The sequence below is a fragment of the Lytechinus pictus genome, chromosome 3 (genome assembly GCF_037042905.1).
Source record: "Lytechinus pictus isolate F3 Inbred chromosome 3, Lp3.0, whole genome shotgun sequence".
NCBI lineage: Eukaryota > Metazoa > Echinodermata > Echinoidea > Temnopleuroida > Toxopneustidae > Lytechinus > Lytechinus pictus.
This window is the reverse complement of record NC_087247.1, coordinates 39158387-39173162: the sequence shown is the minus strand read 5'-3', so window position 1 is coordinate 39173162 and position 14776 is coordinate 39158387. Positions and strand designations below refer to the sequence as shown.

The window sequence follows — 14776 nt, the reverse complement described above, 5'->3', positions numbered from 1 at the left end:
GAAACATTACAATGACATACATCATTTTTATTAAGAAGGAATAACATAAAATTCTGGCTGATTTTTTTTCTTGAATACACAGTACAGTGCACATATTCATCAAAATAATAAAGAAATGGTGTGAATAAAGGTGCTCAGGTTTAGCTGACTGACCTCTTTCGCACAACTTTCAAAAATTTCTTCCGAATACAAGCAAGAAATATTGTCAATATATCTATATTTAGAATAAATCATTTAATATTTATATTTCTAGAATATCTGACATGATTTTCACATATCGATGCAATACTTATCAACTCAATTATAGTTGCCGTTTTTTAAACTTTATTGTCTTCAAATGCATATTTGATAGATTTTAGTAGCTTTTAAAATAGCAAAGAAACAATACCAGCATTGTAAATAAGATGCATAGGTAAACTTTACTTCAATGCAGGACCCTTTTTTCAGTGCAGGTACAGTATTTGAAAACAATTACAAAACCAACAGATCACCAGTTGTGCAAAAAGCCATGTAACTGGGTTCCAAAAGAAACTTATCAAACTCCACAAGCACACTACACAAATTTCACTCAGTCAAAATGAACAAAATTATAAGTGTCTAGCTTCAATATTCCTTACTGAGCAAATGTCAATAATTCAGAGATTTGTTTAATCACAAAGAGGCTGTAGCCCCTCAAATCAAATGGTTTCGGAGTCCAAAGTCACAAAATGGCAAAAGAAAGACCAATGAAAATGAGATGGGATTAAAACATCTTACCAGTTTATTAAAGTTCACAATATGGCCATCCGCATGTTTAATTGATCACCTCAATAATTAAGAAGTTAGAGGAAGTTAAAATTAACATTTTAAACACACCTTTTGAGGTCAAAGAAGCATAATGCACGAATGGACTCAATATCAGTCAAGTAAAGAATGACCATTTTGTTTAATTCCATCTCATTTTTATTGGTCTCTCTTTTGCCATTTTGTGACTTTGGGTTCCAGAGCCAATTGATTTGAGGGGCTACAGCCTCTTTATTATTAAACCATGATCTAAATTTTTGACACGTGCTTAGTAAAGCAAGCCTATGTCAAAATTTTGTTCATTTTGACTGAGTGGAATTTGTGTAGTGCGCTTGTGAAGTTTTTGGCAAGTTTCTTTTGGAACTCAGTTTAGATTGCAAACAGCTCTATGAATCTGTATACAGTACTTTGGAGATGATGTAAGTCCAAAAATGAAAAAGGGTTTGCTACTCCAAATATTTGTGGCATTATTCCAGAAGTTTGTAGACCTGACAATGAAATCAGGTTTGTAACTCAAAACATTTAATAACATAAGGTTTCTTATTCTAAAGGTTGAGTAAGTCCTAAAATGAATTAAGGTTTTGTTGGTACAAAAAGAATTAATGAACTATTAGAAGTCTTCCTTCATTTTCTGCCTATCAACCAGTGGAATGACATATCATATTTTATTTTGGAATAACAAATATTTGGATAATGGACCTTTGGACTAATGGAATTTCAGAATATCAAACTTTTTGATAACTTTTGGAATAGCAAACCTTCTGAATAATATGCTGTAACATAAAACACCACCAAGTTCAGCAAGGTAAAAGTGCTATAAAAGGAAGGGTATAATTTATTCTTGATTCAGCTAGCAATATATTTTCACACTGGAAAGGATCCAGGTGCATAAATAACCCGAGCAACATACATTCACGTCCTTCTGTACAACTATTCAAAAACAAGCTAAACCCTATCTATTTTTTCTGTAACACCCACTTCATATATCGCAAGAACTTGAGGAGTAGCATTATTCACTGAATTATGTTATATTATAAAGTGCTTTAAGCATGTTTATACATGAAGAAGCGCTACATAATGTTCAGATCATATGTATTCAGATACAGACAAAAATATTCTGAATAAACCAACTTGTCTCTTACTTTCAAGATTTAACTGATGCAGTCTTGCATAAAATTATGAATTGCAACTGTATCATAATGGTAAAAACATGGCGTCTTGCCATTCTCTATTCATGTAATTACAAGAACGAATACTATTGTACATTACTACATGTATATATAATAATCAAAACACAGCTATAAACTTATTACTATTTGCTTATAAACCATAAAATTCTTTATGTTTGGCTCGATCTGACCTATACATGATATATTTTCTTGTAGGAAAAACACCTAATGATAGTACAAAATAACAAATGGATGTAACACTAGATTTCACCATTATACATGTATGCAGAAGAATCTAAGCTGTGTATATGTACAGTATATGCACTAGAATGTAATCATGTAATCAATATTAACAAATACATGTATGCAATGGGATCAAGGCACCTTTCTTATTTTGATGAAATTTTTCTGTGTCATATTTTTTTAATTTTATCTTTTTATTCAAATAAAGTTGGTACTGGGATAAAACTTTTTTTTTAAACATGTAACATAAAAGTATCCAGATAAGACCCCACAGGACTCTGTGGTTACCAAAGACTCCCCCTCCCTGCACCCTCCCCCCTAGGGAGCGTAAGTGTTGGCATGTTATGCGTGCACATACCGTCCCCCTCCAAACTTAAATCCTGGCTATGAAGTTGATTCTTGCAACTCCATGCCTGTACAGGAAGTCATCAACTCTATGTGTATTTTTACATGTACATGATAAATGCATGGACTATTACAATTGCATATCTTTTCATGAAAATATGTGGGACACACATGAGCTGATTTAGCTATTACATGTACATTTGAGTTAAATATACAATATATACATAATAACCATGATCCATCACCTTAAAGGGGAATCCAGCCTTGGCCATTGAATGATGTGTTGGGAAGGAGAAAAATAAATTAAACAGAATGGTGAAAGCTTGAAAGAAATCGGACAAGCAATAAGAAAGTTATAGCTGCTTTAAAATTGAGATCTCTAATACTATGTAGATTTCAAATTGGCAACTGGGTAAGTAAATCATGACAAGGGGCAAGGACAACTTTCCCATAGGCCATGTACTTTATTATCAGGGATTTGTGGTTTTCTTCTAAGTACCCATTCCCCTGGGGCAGTAATCTAAATATAACCCATGTAGTATATTGTTTTATGTCATCATGAAAGAAAAATATAATTTGAAATAAGACTTTTGGGAAAAATGACATTTTAGCCATAATATGTATTGGAGTACATGGAAGAGTAGTCCTTGCCTTACATCACTATGACATCCCATATGCGGCCAATTTGAAGTCTTTATGGGTATAGTGATTACCAATATTTACAACTTTTAAAAATTCATAACTTTCTTGTTGTTTGTCCGATATTGTTCAAACTTTCACCTATCAACTTGTCTGATTTTTCTTTTTCTTATAAAAACAAGTTTTTATTTGGGTTGGATTCCCCTTTAATAATTAAGTATACATAATTTTGAAGAAAAATAGCCACCACTGTAAAATCAGACTCTTCAGAAGGGTACAATGTAACAATGAAAAATGAACTAAACACGCAGAGACAAAGTTTTGAAGGTGTAGATATTATTACCCCCCTCCCCCCACCCCTTACCCCAACCCTTCACCTAGGGACTGTTTCACAGAGTTTAATATAAATCAAGTAATGCCTTAGCAACAATGCGCATAAGGGTAATTTCATCATCCATGGGCATCTCTTTAATACAATATTACCAATCATTATATATAACACACATCTTGGATTTAAAGGGATAGGCCGGGCTGAAAACATTTATATCTAAATAAATAGAGTTAAATTCACAAAGCAAAATGCTGAAAAGTTCGTCAAAATCGGATGACAAATAACAAAGTTATTGAATTTTAAAGTTTATCAATATTTTGTGAAAACAGTTATATGCACATCGTCATGAATATTCATTAGGTAGGCTGATGATGTCACATCCCCACTTTCCTTTTTCTTATATTATTACATTAAATTATAAATGCTTCCATTTTTCTTACATGTGAAAGTGATGTGTCTCCATTATGATGAAATAAGGTGCGGAAATAAATAACTAATGGGACTTAATCAGTTGTCAATCCAATTGTTTTAGTTCTTGGTAAAAAAATTGTGAATAAACCTCATTTCATATAATAAAACACAAAAGAACAAGTGGAGATATGATATCATCAGCCCACCTAATGAATATTCATAAAGACATGCCAGAACTTTTTCACCGGAATGATGCAAATCTTTACAATTCAATAACTTTGTTATTTGTTATCCGATTTTGATTAAATTTTCAGCGTTTTGCTTTGTGAATTTTACTCTATTTATTGAGATATAAATATCTCCAGCCCAGACCATCCCTTTAAGAGTGATTTTAGCTCTTTGTGAAACACAACCCAGATTCCATGACATCTTTCCAAGTGAAAATTACCCTGACTGTACATCTTCAGAAAAATTAAGTATGGGCAAATCGAACAGGAGCCACTGTGAGTTTGCCCTACATCCATCTCTGTAATGGCGTTGAGAATCTGTTGGGGCAGAGTGTGTCTGTCTATGGACAAAGTTCAACATAGTTACCCGGGAAGAGACCAGTCAAACCCTGACAGATCCCTTCATACCAGCCATCCTCGTTCTTTTTCAAGACATAGACGATTGCTCCTTCTTCAAATGAAAGCTCATCCTCCCTGTCTGCAACGTATTCAAACACTGCAACAACTGCAAGGCAATAACAATTACAATTACAATATGGTTACAAAGATGAAACATGTACATGTACAATTTAAGTTTAAGGGAATATTCCCTTTAAAATACTTTGAATCAAAAAAGCATAACACAAAAAAAAATCATCAAAATAAAAATTACACAAAGTTAATGAATTGTCAAAATTTATTATTTTTTGTGAAACAATTTAAGCATGTCATGAGTTACAAGTAATGGCCTTATGATGTCACATTGCCAATATCTTTTTTTTTAATTCCATTATATGAAATGTAACACAATTTGTGACAATATCTCCAATGTAAAACAAAATAAGTTACAACAATGATCTCATGCACTAAATGAGTCTATTATACCCTGTTTAATATTCTTGGAGCAGAAAATTAGATTCCTGTAATTGTAATTTCAATGTAAAAAGAACAAGTGGGGAAAATGATAAAAAAAATAATAACAGCACATGAAAGATGTATCTTTCATGTATGAAAGTGATGACATTTTAGAGTTTGGCTTGATTTACACAGAACAATCGCAGATAAGCCTGCATGATTTGACCTTCTCTTAGTCAATAGTCAGTTGCACAAGCAAAGGCATTTTTTAGAGCAGATTGGGCAAAGCATGTGTTACTCACTTTATAAATCGCATTTCTACCATGTCAAAGAGAATAATTCTATGGACCTACATGTACATGTAAGAGATTTGACTCTGGCAGACTCACTTGTAGACTTGTATATGCACAGCACACACATATCTTTTTGTTATAATAATAATAATAATAATAATGGATATTTAGAGTGCTAAAAACAATAAGTACCATAGCGCGTACAATGTATGAATAATAATTTAACATTTGCAATAATTACTACAATATTAAAGAAAAAAGGGAAATTAATTATTGAGGAAAAAGGTATGTCTTAAGGGAAGACTTGAAGCCAAGAACACTGGAAGCATTTCTTATTGAAAGAGGGATAGCATTCCACGTCTTATCACATGACATATAATATAAAATATTTCAATTTTTGTAGATTAAATACAGAAGTTTGTTTATTTAATTGTACGAAGTTACAATGGTGATTTCACCTACATGTATTCAGGCAACAGTCAAACCAACTTTTCCATTTCAGGAGGAAAATATTCAAATTGTTCATACACTATATATTATATTATAAATTTCATTATTTTTGAAAGCAAATGTTCTTTTTAATAATAATTGCCTACTTATATGTGTGATTAATTGTAAATTGTCAAAGGAAAAAAAAGAAAAGAGGAAAGATTTTATATCAAAATAAAATCAAAGGCTATCCAAACAGAAAGAATCTTACACAATAGCTTTAGAAATCACACAATGAAACTGATTTAGGAGAATAAGAGAATATTGCAGTTGAAAATGAATGATTCATAAAGTAGAATGCTCTTAAAACATTACATTCTCTCCAAGTTGAGTGTATACTGCTTTAGTCTACTTTCAAAAGCATATTTTATTTCATAAGCCCTATGGCACAGAAGGGAATAACACTTTACGTTAAGGAGCAGAAGAGAGCCCCCCCCCCCATAAATTAAAAAAAAGGTCCAAGTATAATTCATGACTTCAAATTTGCATTTACAAACCATTTGCTAATCTGATTGCACAGTGATTGCAAAATTCAGAACAAATATACCGTACACGTCAGGGACAAAATTTACATGAGGGCAGGATGTGATTTACAGTAGCCCCCAAAATGCTCAAAAAGAGCCATGGAAACTAACAAAAAGAGTCCTGGCCCATGGAAATCTCCATTGATCACAACGTTAAAGCTTATCTATCCTATGTTGCACATTTAGGCAGCAAGTTGTGAAAAGCAGCCAACGGAAAAAAAAAATGTTGCCTGGTACACATGGTTGGTAATGTCTTTGTAAGCCTATTGGACCAGTAATAAAGGGGATTCACTGAAATGAGGATAAGAAGGGGCAAAGATATTCAATCATTTTTAAATGAAAATGGCTCCTAACAAGGAGCAAGGCTGGACATATGGAATATACTGTATGTATTTAATTGGAAGAGGGTGAGCTACATGTACATTGTATAGAGAGAGAGAGAGAGAGAGAGAGAGCAAGAGAAGGATAATTTAAGAAAGATGATTTACATGTTCAACATGGAGACTTAATGGAAATATCAGATAATGATTCCAGATAAACACAGATCTACCATAGAGGGAGGCATTCAAAAACAAGTTGAAAGAAGATGTTGATTAATGAGAAAATGAGCTGCTACATGTAAATGCATCAATTTTCAATCTTTCTTCTAAAAATTGCAATAGTTTTCTTTTTTTTAAATTATAGCAAAACGAGAAAGGGGACAGTGACAACGATTTCTCGTTCTCTCTCTTTCACTTCTTCCTCCTTCAATCTTTCTTCCATTTTTCCTTCGACCTGTTTTTTTCTTTAAAAAAAAATATATAATTTCAGCTCTATTTGAAAGCTTAAAGGGGTTTTAAAAGGCACTTGCTCTTATAGTTTAATATTCTATCTTTTCCCACTCAAATCTGTCTTTGTAATAGCAATGCACTCCAATGAACTCTGAATAACGCTGTATTTGATGAAAGATTTAAGCACATGGAGTTGACCTACATGTACATGAATAATTATGGAGAATATTTGGTGCACAATGATTTTTTTCAATTATTATCCTGGACCTGGAGCATAAAATGGAGCATAAAATATAGCATTTGCATGGTGAAAATATGTAACATGGTCCTCAGATCTAAACGCAAATGTATACTGGAAGACAAGGTATATCTATACGTACATGTTTGTACTTACAAACTAAAAGTCATAAGTTGCATGTGGGTGGACATTCTGATAACAAATTCATGAAAAAATGTTGAAATACATGAGAATGATTGGTCAATTTAGGTGAAAAATTTACTTGATACAGACATTTTTGGTAGATGTAGGAAAAACAGTTATAAAAATGAAAACAGATTTTCCAAGAGGGATCTAGACTTTACCTTTCTCAATAAATGGAACTGGATCTCCTTGTTCATCTAAACATGTCAAGAATCCACACAGTTATAAATTACTCTGACCCAAATCTATATACATGAATAGCATTACATTTACTTTACTAGCATTTCTGATGGCAAAATAGTCCAACAAGAATGCATATTTCAGCTCCCACAAATTTAGTTTAATTCATTTCAAATATCTAATACTTTTTATCATCAAAGTTCAGTCTTGTATCTTTACATTGGACTTGGGTGGTATCTCAAACTTATTTTATAGGGCAAGTCCACCCCAACGAAAAGTTGATATGAATAAAGGGAGAAAAATCCAACAAGCATAACACTGAAAATTTTATCAAAATTGGATGTAAAATAAGAAAGTTATGACATTTTAAAGTTTTGCTTAATTTCATAAAACAATTATATTCACATCCTGCTCGGTATGCAAATGAGGAGACTGATGACGTCATCCACTCAATATTTCTTTTGTATTTTATTAAATAAAATATGAAAAATTTTTCTCCTCATTGCCAAGTGAAACAACGATTAATTCCTCCCTGAACATGTGGAATTGATGTTGTTTAATACTATATGGTTCAGTCAAGTTGGTCCTTATTGTCAAATCTGTAAAAAATGATATATTGTATAATTCAAACAATAGAAAGCAAAAGGAATAGTGAGTGAGGGACATCATCGACCGTCCCATTTGCATGTCACTGAGTTGTGCATATCACTGTTTTGTGAAAAATTAGCGAAACTTTAAATGTCATAACTTTCTTATTTCACATCCGATTTTGATGAAATTTTCAGCGCTATGCTTCTTTGATTTTTCTCTATCGATTCAAATCAACATTTCTCTGGGATGGACTTGACCTTTAACTAGAATCCCTATATACTGAAACTGACCAACCAAAGTATATGTTGCCAAATTGGTAGTTTTATGGGGTGATCGTGTGCTGTAGAGAATGCTACACTGTGCTTGTTATAGTGTATTAAATTGGTAACAAATAAAAGTATTAATCACTTTTTTATATTGTTCTGTTCATTACTTATGCATTAGCTAGGGTATACATGCAGATGGACTCATCTGTTGACCAGTTCAAGGAAGCCATTAAATCTCATCTGTTTTGCTTACATGTAGATGACAATGGATTGCATGGACTGTCTAAGCTGATCATTCTGACATGTTGAAGTATTTTTCTAGTGGCCCAAACATGGAGTACTGTGAATGCAAGCGCTTTGTAACCGAAAGGAAAAGGTGCTATATCAACTTTGGATTGGATGGTGTAGAGGAAGAGATCAGCGAATGGCAGGATTTTGATAATCAAAAGAGGTGGCATGGTTTTTTTTTCAGCTGGAATACAGTCACAGTTTATAGATTTGGGAGCTTTCCCAGAACCGTCTCAGGGCCTGAAACTACTGGGATTTCATCCCGATCTCCTATCGGCTAAGTTTTTCAAAACCAATGAGTGGGTCCAAAATATGAAGTTGATTTAAAAATTACATAAAGCACTCCACACGTGTCCTGGATTGGATATATAGGATACTCTCTATAATCCAACCAATGTTTAACTACATGGATTACCAAAAGCATGCATTTGAAATTTATGCCTCTGTGATTGCATGCTCAAGAATATACACCTAAACTCTAAAATTTTCATGTACTAAAACTTTGAAATTGTCACCACCAAAACTATTCAGATAATCTTTACTTTACATAAACATATTGACCCGAATTCGCAAAGGTGGTTTTTAAAACCATCGGTTGAACCCATGGTTTATGCAGATTTCCTGTATAAATTATGCCTATTTATCACGTATATTAAAAAATGTTCAATGCTGATGCGCGCTTTTGTCAGTGTGCAAAATTGATGCCTGTTGCTATGGTTGAGTACATATATGCTAATTTATTCATGAGTCCACTGTTTGAAGAGTGGACTCATTAATTCAAAACAGTGGACTCATAAATAAAATAGCATGGATAATCACAGCAACAGGCATCAATTTGGCGCACTGTCGGAAAAGCGCTCATCAGCATTATCAATATCTATATGCTGTAAATAAGAGTAATTCAAAAAGGAAATCTGAATAAACCATGGGTTCAACTGATGGTCTTAAAAACCACCTGTGATTTCAAGCCACACTGATACAGGGTGTATGATCCAAATCTGACAATGATCCATCAATGATTATCAGTTATCACAAGAAAGAAATATTTTCAGTAATTTCATGTAAAAATAACCTAGTGACCTCTGACGTCATACATGTAACGCCAAAATTTAATATCACCGCTTCTCCAATATGTGATACAAACCAGGTTTAAAGTTAATCCCTTAAACAGTAATAACAAGAACGAGACATTTCAATGTAACATCCTCTGAGCAATTCTTAAAATGATAAACCTTTTGTATGCAGACCCCCATTTTCTCAAGTCTTACTTCACTTCATAAACTAACCAACTCCTGGTCCTTTGAGAACATTGGTCTGTCAAAAGAACAATAAATCAGAGACGAAAAATTTCATGAAGGTCCCACACATAAGGGGTCGGAAACACACATTTTATGGAACTGCCCCTCTGTGACCTTTATCTTTATCCCATTTCCCCAAAAAACAATCAGATCCTCATCACTCCCATGGATCCAAGAGCCAAATTTGCAGCTGACCCCTCATAAGTTTCTTCAATTATGAGAATGAGACAGTTCAATGTACATGACCTCAGTTATTGTCTTTGCTGTTATGCTGAACGCAAGCGATACGTCTGATGTGGCAAAGACTTCGAATTGTGGAAGCGAAGCATCCACTGCCTATAGACTCCCATCTGCCTAATCAATATTCATGTTTATTCAACAAATTGAGACATTTCCATCTTAATAGCCATGATCGCTAAGATAATCATAGATATATGCCTTACCTTCTACTTCATAACGTATTTCTGATTGGTCCAATTTATTTCTTCTTCAAACATATGCATAAGAATTTTTCGTATGAAAAAACAGGCATCATTTCATTGTCGATAATAATAAAGCAATATCCAAAGCAAGACAGGAGTCTATAGGTGGTGGATGCTTTGCATACACAATTTGTAGTCTTTGCCACATCAGACGTATTGCTTGCGTTCAGGATAACAGCAAAGACAATATAACTGCAGACTCCGCCTCGAGTAGAGGCGAATCTTATAATAAACAGCCCATTTCCTTGACGATTAGCTAACCCATTGGCTACTTCCAGTACGCAATGGGTTAACAACATGCACACTTTGCACTAGAAAGATTGTACTACATCTCAAAAAAGCATCTAAAATCAGTATCTAAAACTGGCAAAGAACAGTTCCTGAGTGACACTTACCTTTCTCAATGTACTGCGTGGGAACAAACTGGTCATCATCCACCTGTTCAAACTCTGGAGGTGGAGGCATCACCACACTGTCTTGGCTATATACCATAGAATCCATAGGAGGAGGTGGCAGATCTGAGGCTGTTGATAAAATGGGTGGGTGAAATTGGTGCAAAAGTAACACATTAACAGAGTTATTTCATTTTGTTTCTTTATCATCCAGGGCTCTGTTGCACAAACTGATCATCGATACTAACAGTACTTTGTAATTTAATGATAAGTTCCATGGAAACCTTGATTGTGATTGGAAGTGTAGTAGTATGATAGTTACTATTAATGAAAAGTAACCAAAGCACTGATGATACATATTTTACAGCAGAGCCCTAGTATTGAATGTTGTCATGTGCAGGAAATCATCATCAACAGTGCAATGAAATACATCTGAGAAAGATACAGAATGGTGATTATGAGACATTAGATATTATCAGTGTTTCTCATTTTATATCTGAGGGTGCCTGGTTTAATAATGATCTTCATGCAGCCCGATTCTCACCAAGTGATTGTAATATGACTTGATACTTGAGCATTAAATAAATCATGCATATATCTATGCAACCATGTCATGATTAAAGTGAAAAAGGAATTGAAATGACTGAATTTCTTGGCCTTTACTTCCAAAAGCACTTGAGATGTCCGGAACCTACCTCCCATATCAGGTGGTGGAGGCATCCCGATATCCCCATATGGGTTAATGGAGTTACGTTGGGCTTCTCCTGCACCTGGCCTCATTCCAATAGCTTGGTTCAGCTGGGCAGCAAAATTTGGCTGTTGCTGCGGGGGTGGTTGTTGGGCTGCTGGGGGTGGTTGGTGTGTTGCTGGAGGTAGCTGATGTACAGCTGGTGCAGGTGATGGTGCTGGGGGCATCATACCTCCTATTGGGGGTGCAGGAGGGGCAGGAGGTCCCATATTAGGTGGTGGTGGTTGGCCCATGTTAGTATGTGGAGGCCCACTCATGACAGGTGGTGGAGGTGGCACTTGGCCGACTGGTGCCATACCAGGGTGTGTACCTGGCATGTTTGGTGGAGGGGGTGGGGCTGCAGGTACATTTGGGTCTGGTTGTCCCTGCATGTATCCTGGAATCGATGGCCTTTCCTTTGGTGGCGCCCCGTGGTGAGAATCCCGCATGCCCACTTTACCAATAGACATATACTGTGGTGGTACAGTTGGTGCAACTGGTGGGTGATTGGGCATTCGTCTACGCATGGAGTTGTACGGGTCATCCAGTCGTGGCTGGTAAACTGGCAATGCTTCATATGCTCCACCACCACCACTGTTAGATGTAGAAGTGCTTGCTTGTGAATCTGTTCGTGGTCTACCTGACGTTGTTGAAGGAGAACTAAGTTTGAGACCATGACCTACGTCATCCAGAGCTGAAAAATCAATGGGAGTGGACTTATACTTAAGCTGCTTCTCAGGATTGGGTGGTGTGACAACCTTATGAGTGCGAGGGCAATTCTTATTGGTGGTTAACACACCAATCTCTCGACGTGCTACTTTCTCCTTGTGGATGGCAACATTCTGAAAGAAAAAAAAAGAGAGATTTGTTTACAACTGTACTTTGGCAATTCCACAGATTTGTCGAATAACCACCAGGCTCATGCTAAATGAATTTGCTGTACCTCCAATCACACATTTTATTAGTCCAATACTAAGTACTATGGTGTATAAAGAAACAATAACAATTTTATGGAACAAGTTGGGGGGAGGGCCTAAAACACATCAGACAGTGTGAATTCTTAATGAGTCAAAATCAACATGTACAGTACTTTACATAGAAGAAATTAAATTGCTTCCACACTGTCTTTACCAAGTTGAAACTGAGGAAAAAGATTGAGCTTACCTGTGCTATGTGATTGATGCTAGACTCCATGTTGGCCAGCTGTGTGGCTTGAAGATCTAGCATCTGCAACATACTGGTAGCAAGTGTGTTGATCTGATATGCCACACTGGCAAGAGATTGAGTGGTGAAGTTCTTTGTTTCCTCAAGTGCTCTCCTCTTATCAGAGGCCTTTATCAAAAAGATAGAAAAGGAAATATATGATGAGAGTGATTTGTGTGGTAATGTATGGTAGGATGGGATGGGATTATCTTATGATTTGTTGATGCCTCATTCAGATATGAAGCAACTAAGCTCAGTAATGTTTTTCATAGAAAAAGTGAGACTAATTGCCTCACCTACATCCAAGTAAACCTGTATAATATTTTTCAAGTTTGAAAAGGGCTGAGCTACTGTAGATTTGAAGTCCACATTAGATTGGGGGACATCATGACCACTAAGTTTGAGGGAAGATGACAGTCAGAGGCAAAAATATGTCTTTTTCAATGCCATAATATTCTAAAGATAGGCAGGGAAAAGGCAGTTTCATTAAAATCACTTGGTCTTGGGTGGTTTGTCACTTCACAGGTATTATCTTAATATCCTGTTTCAATTTTTATGTGACTGGTTCATTCGTTTAGACTTCTTTTAATCTTAAATTTTCAGTTTGAGTTTTATTTTTTCATTGTTGTGGAGTCTGTTTGTCACACCTATACATGTAATCTGCGTGATTCTAGTATTTATAGTAAAAGAACAGAAATTTTACGCATGCAATACATAGACAGATATTCATAAAAAAATCTGATTTAAAATGGTGGGAAAATAATTAAATCGTTAGGTGCGCAGGCTTGGGGACCACCATCATAATATAAGTTTGGTAAGTTCCCGTCTGCGCAGTCCCCCTTGTCTGCGCACTTGCGTATCTGCGCGATTCTAGTAAAAGATACGTAATGAACACATTTACACATGCAATACATAGAAAGATATTCATCAAAATGGTGGAAAAATAATGAATTTTGGGCATTTCTTGTGACGGCCTCAAAATGCAGCCTTTCTCAAAATCCCAGAGTGAATGGGTGCGCAGACATGGGGCACCATTTTATTTTCTTGTTCAATCTGAAAGTGAAAGTGAAAATGACTGCCCAATGTTTTTTCCGAAAAAATCATATATTTCATTCAAAATTTTCAAATTATCATGACATGAGATATTTGGCACACTAACTCATAATGATGTCAGGAACATTATCAACTGAAAATTTTGTGAAATAAAAAGAAATATATGTTAAATCTTAACTCAAATTTTAGGTGCGCAGAGTTGGGGACCAATTCAATTTCGACCAACAATAATAACATGACCAACTTAAAATTCTGCGAGTGGGACCGAGGTAATACAAAAATTGATTAAATCTACCTTCCGGTAATTATCTTCGCAATAATTAGCCACATCTTGCAAGTTGTGATGACTGTCCTGTAAAGCCTGTCTTCCAGCAGGAATTTCATTTTCGAAAAGAAGTTCCAACGTTGACATTTTGTACAATTTTGTCCAAGTTCGCAGAAGCTTCCGTGTTCATAAATGGAATTATGGGTAATCTAGGAGTGTCACTCTCACTTCCGGTATTTGGGGAGCGTTTCATGAAATTCGAAAGGATTTGTCGGACGTTTTTCCGAAGGTCATTTTATGGTTTTAATCCGACAGTTACCAAAGTGACATTGCTTCGCACCCAATCAAAATCAAAGAAAGATGTTAGATCTGAAAATTTGTCGAACGAAAACGTTGCATTGATGAAACACTCAGGGCCCCGTCTTACAAAGAGCTACGATCGATCCAGATCCTATCGCGCCCCCGGGATCAACCTCAAGTATATGGAATTTTTTTTATTTGGAAATTTGCACATTGTGCTTTGAAAACAAAGAGAAAAACACTGAATTTTCA

The 14776-nt window shown here is 35.2% G+C and overlaps 1 protein-coding gene across 1 annotated transcript; it reads right to left on the bottom strand.

Annotated features, from left to right (window-relative positions):
* Window positions 1–737: 737 nt before the first annotated feature.
* Window positions 738–14443, bottom strand: LOC129257279 (abl interactor 2-like). Its single transcript, XM_054895567.2, has 5 exons — window positions 14255–14443; window positions 12868–13035; window positions 11672–12545; window positions 10980–11108; window positions 738–4653 (listed from the first exon to the last, which is right to left on the bottom strand). Exons 1-5 carry the CDS (start codon window positions 14369–14371, stop codon window positions 4490–4492), a joined length of 1452 nt encoding a protein of 483 aa, XP_054751542.1. The 5' UTR covers window positions 14372–14443; the 3' UTR covers window positions 738–4489.
* Between the last annotated feature and the right edge of the window lie 333 nt (window positions 14444–14776).

Excerpts from the sequence above, each read along its gene's own strand:
- LOC129257279 (XM_054895567.2), bottom strand. The coding sequence starts at position 14,371 with ATGTCAACGTTGGAACTTCTTTTCGAAAATGAAATTCCTGCTGGAAGA. Across the intron at positions 13,036-14,254 it reads GCGAAGATAATTACCGGAAG|GCCTCTGATAAGAGGAGAGC; the intron begins GTAGATTTAATC and ends TTTTTGATAAAG. Across the intron at positions 12,546-12,867 it reads GCATCAATCACATAGCACAG|AATGTTGCCATCCACAAGGA; the intron begins GTAAGCTCAATC and ends TTTTTCTTTCAG.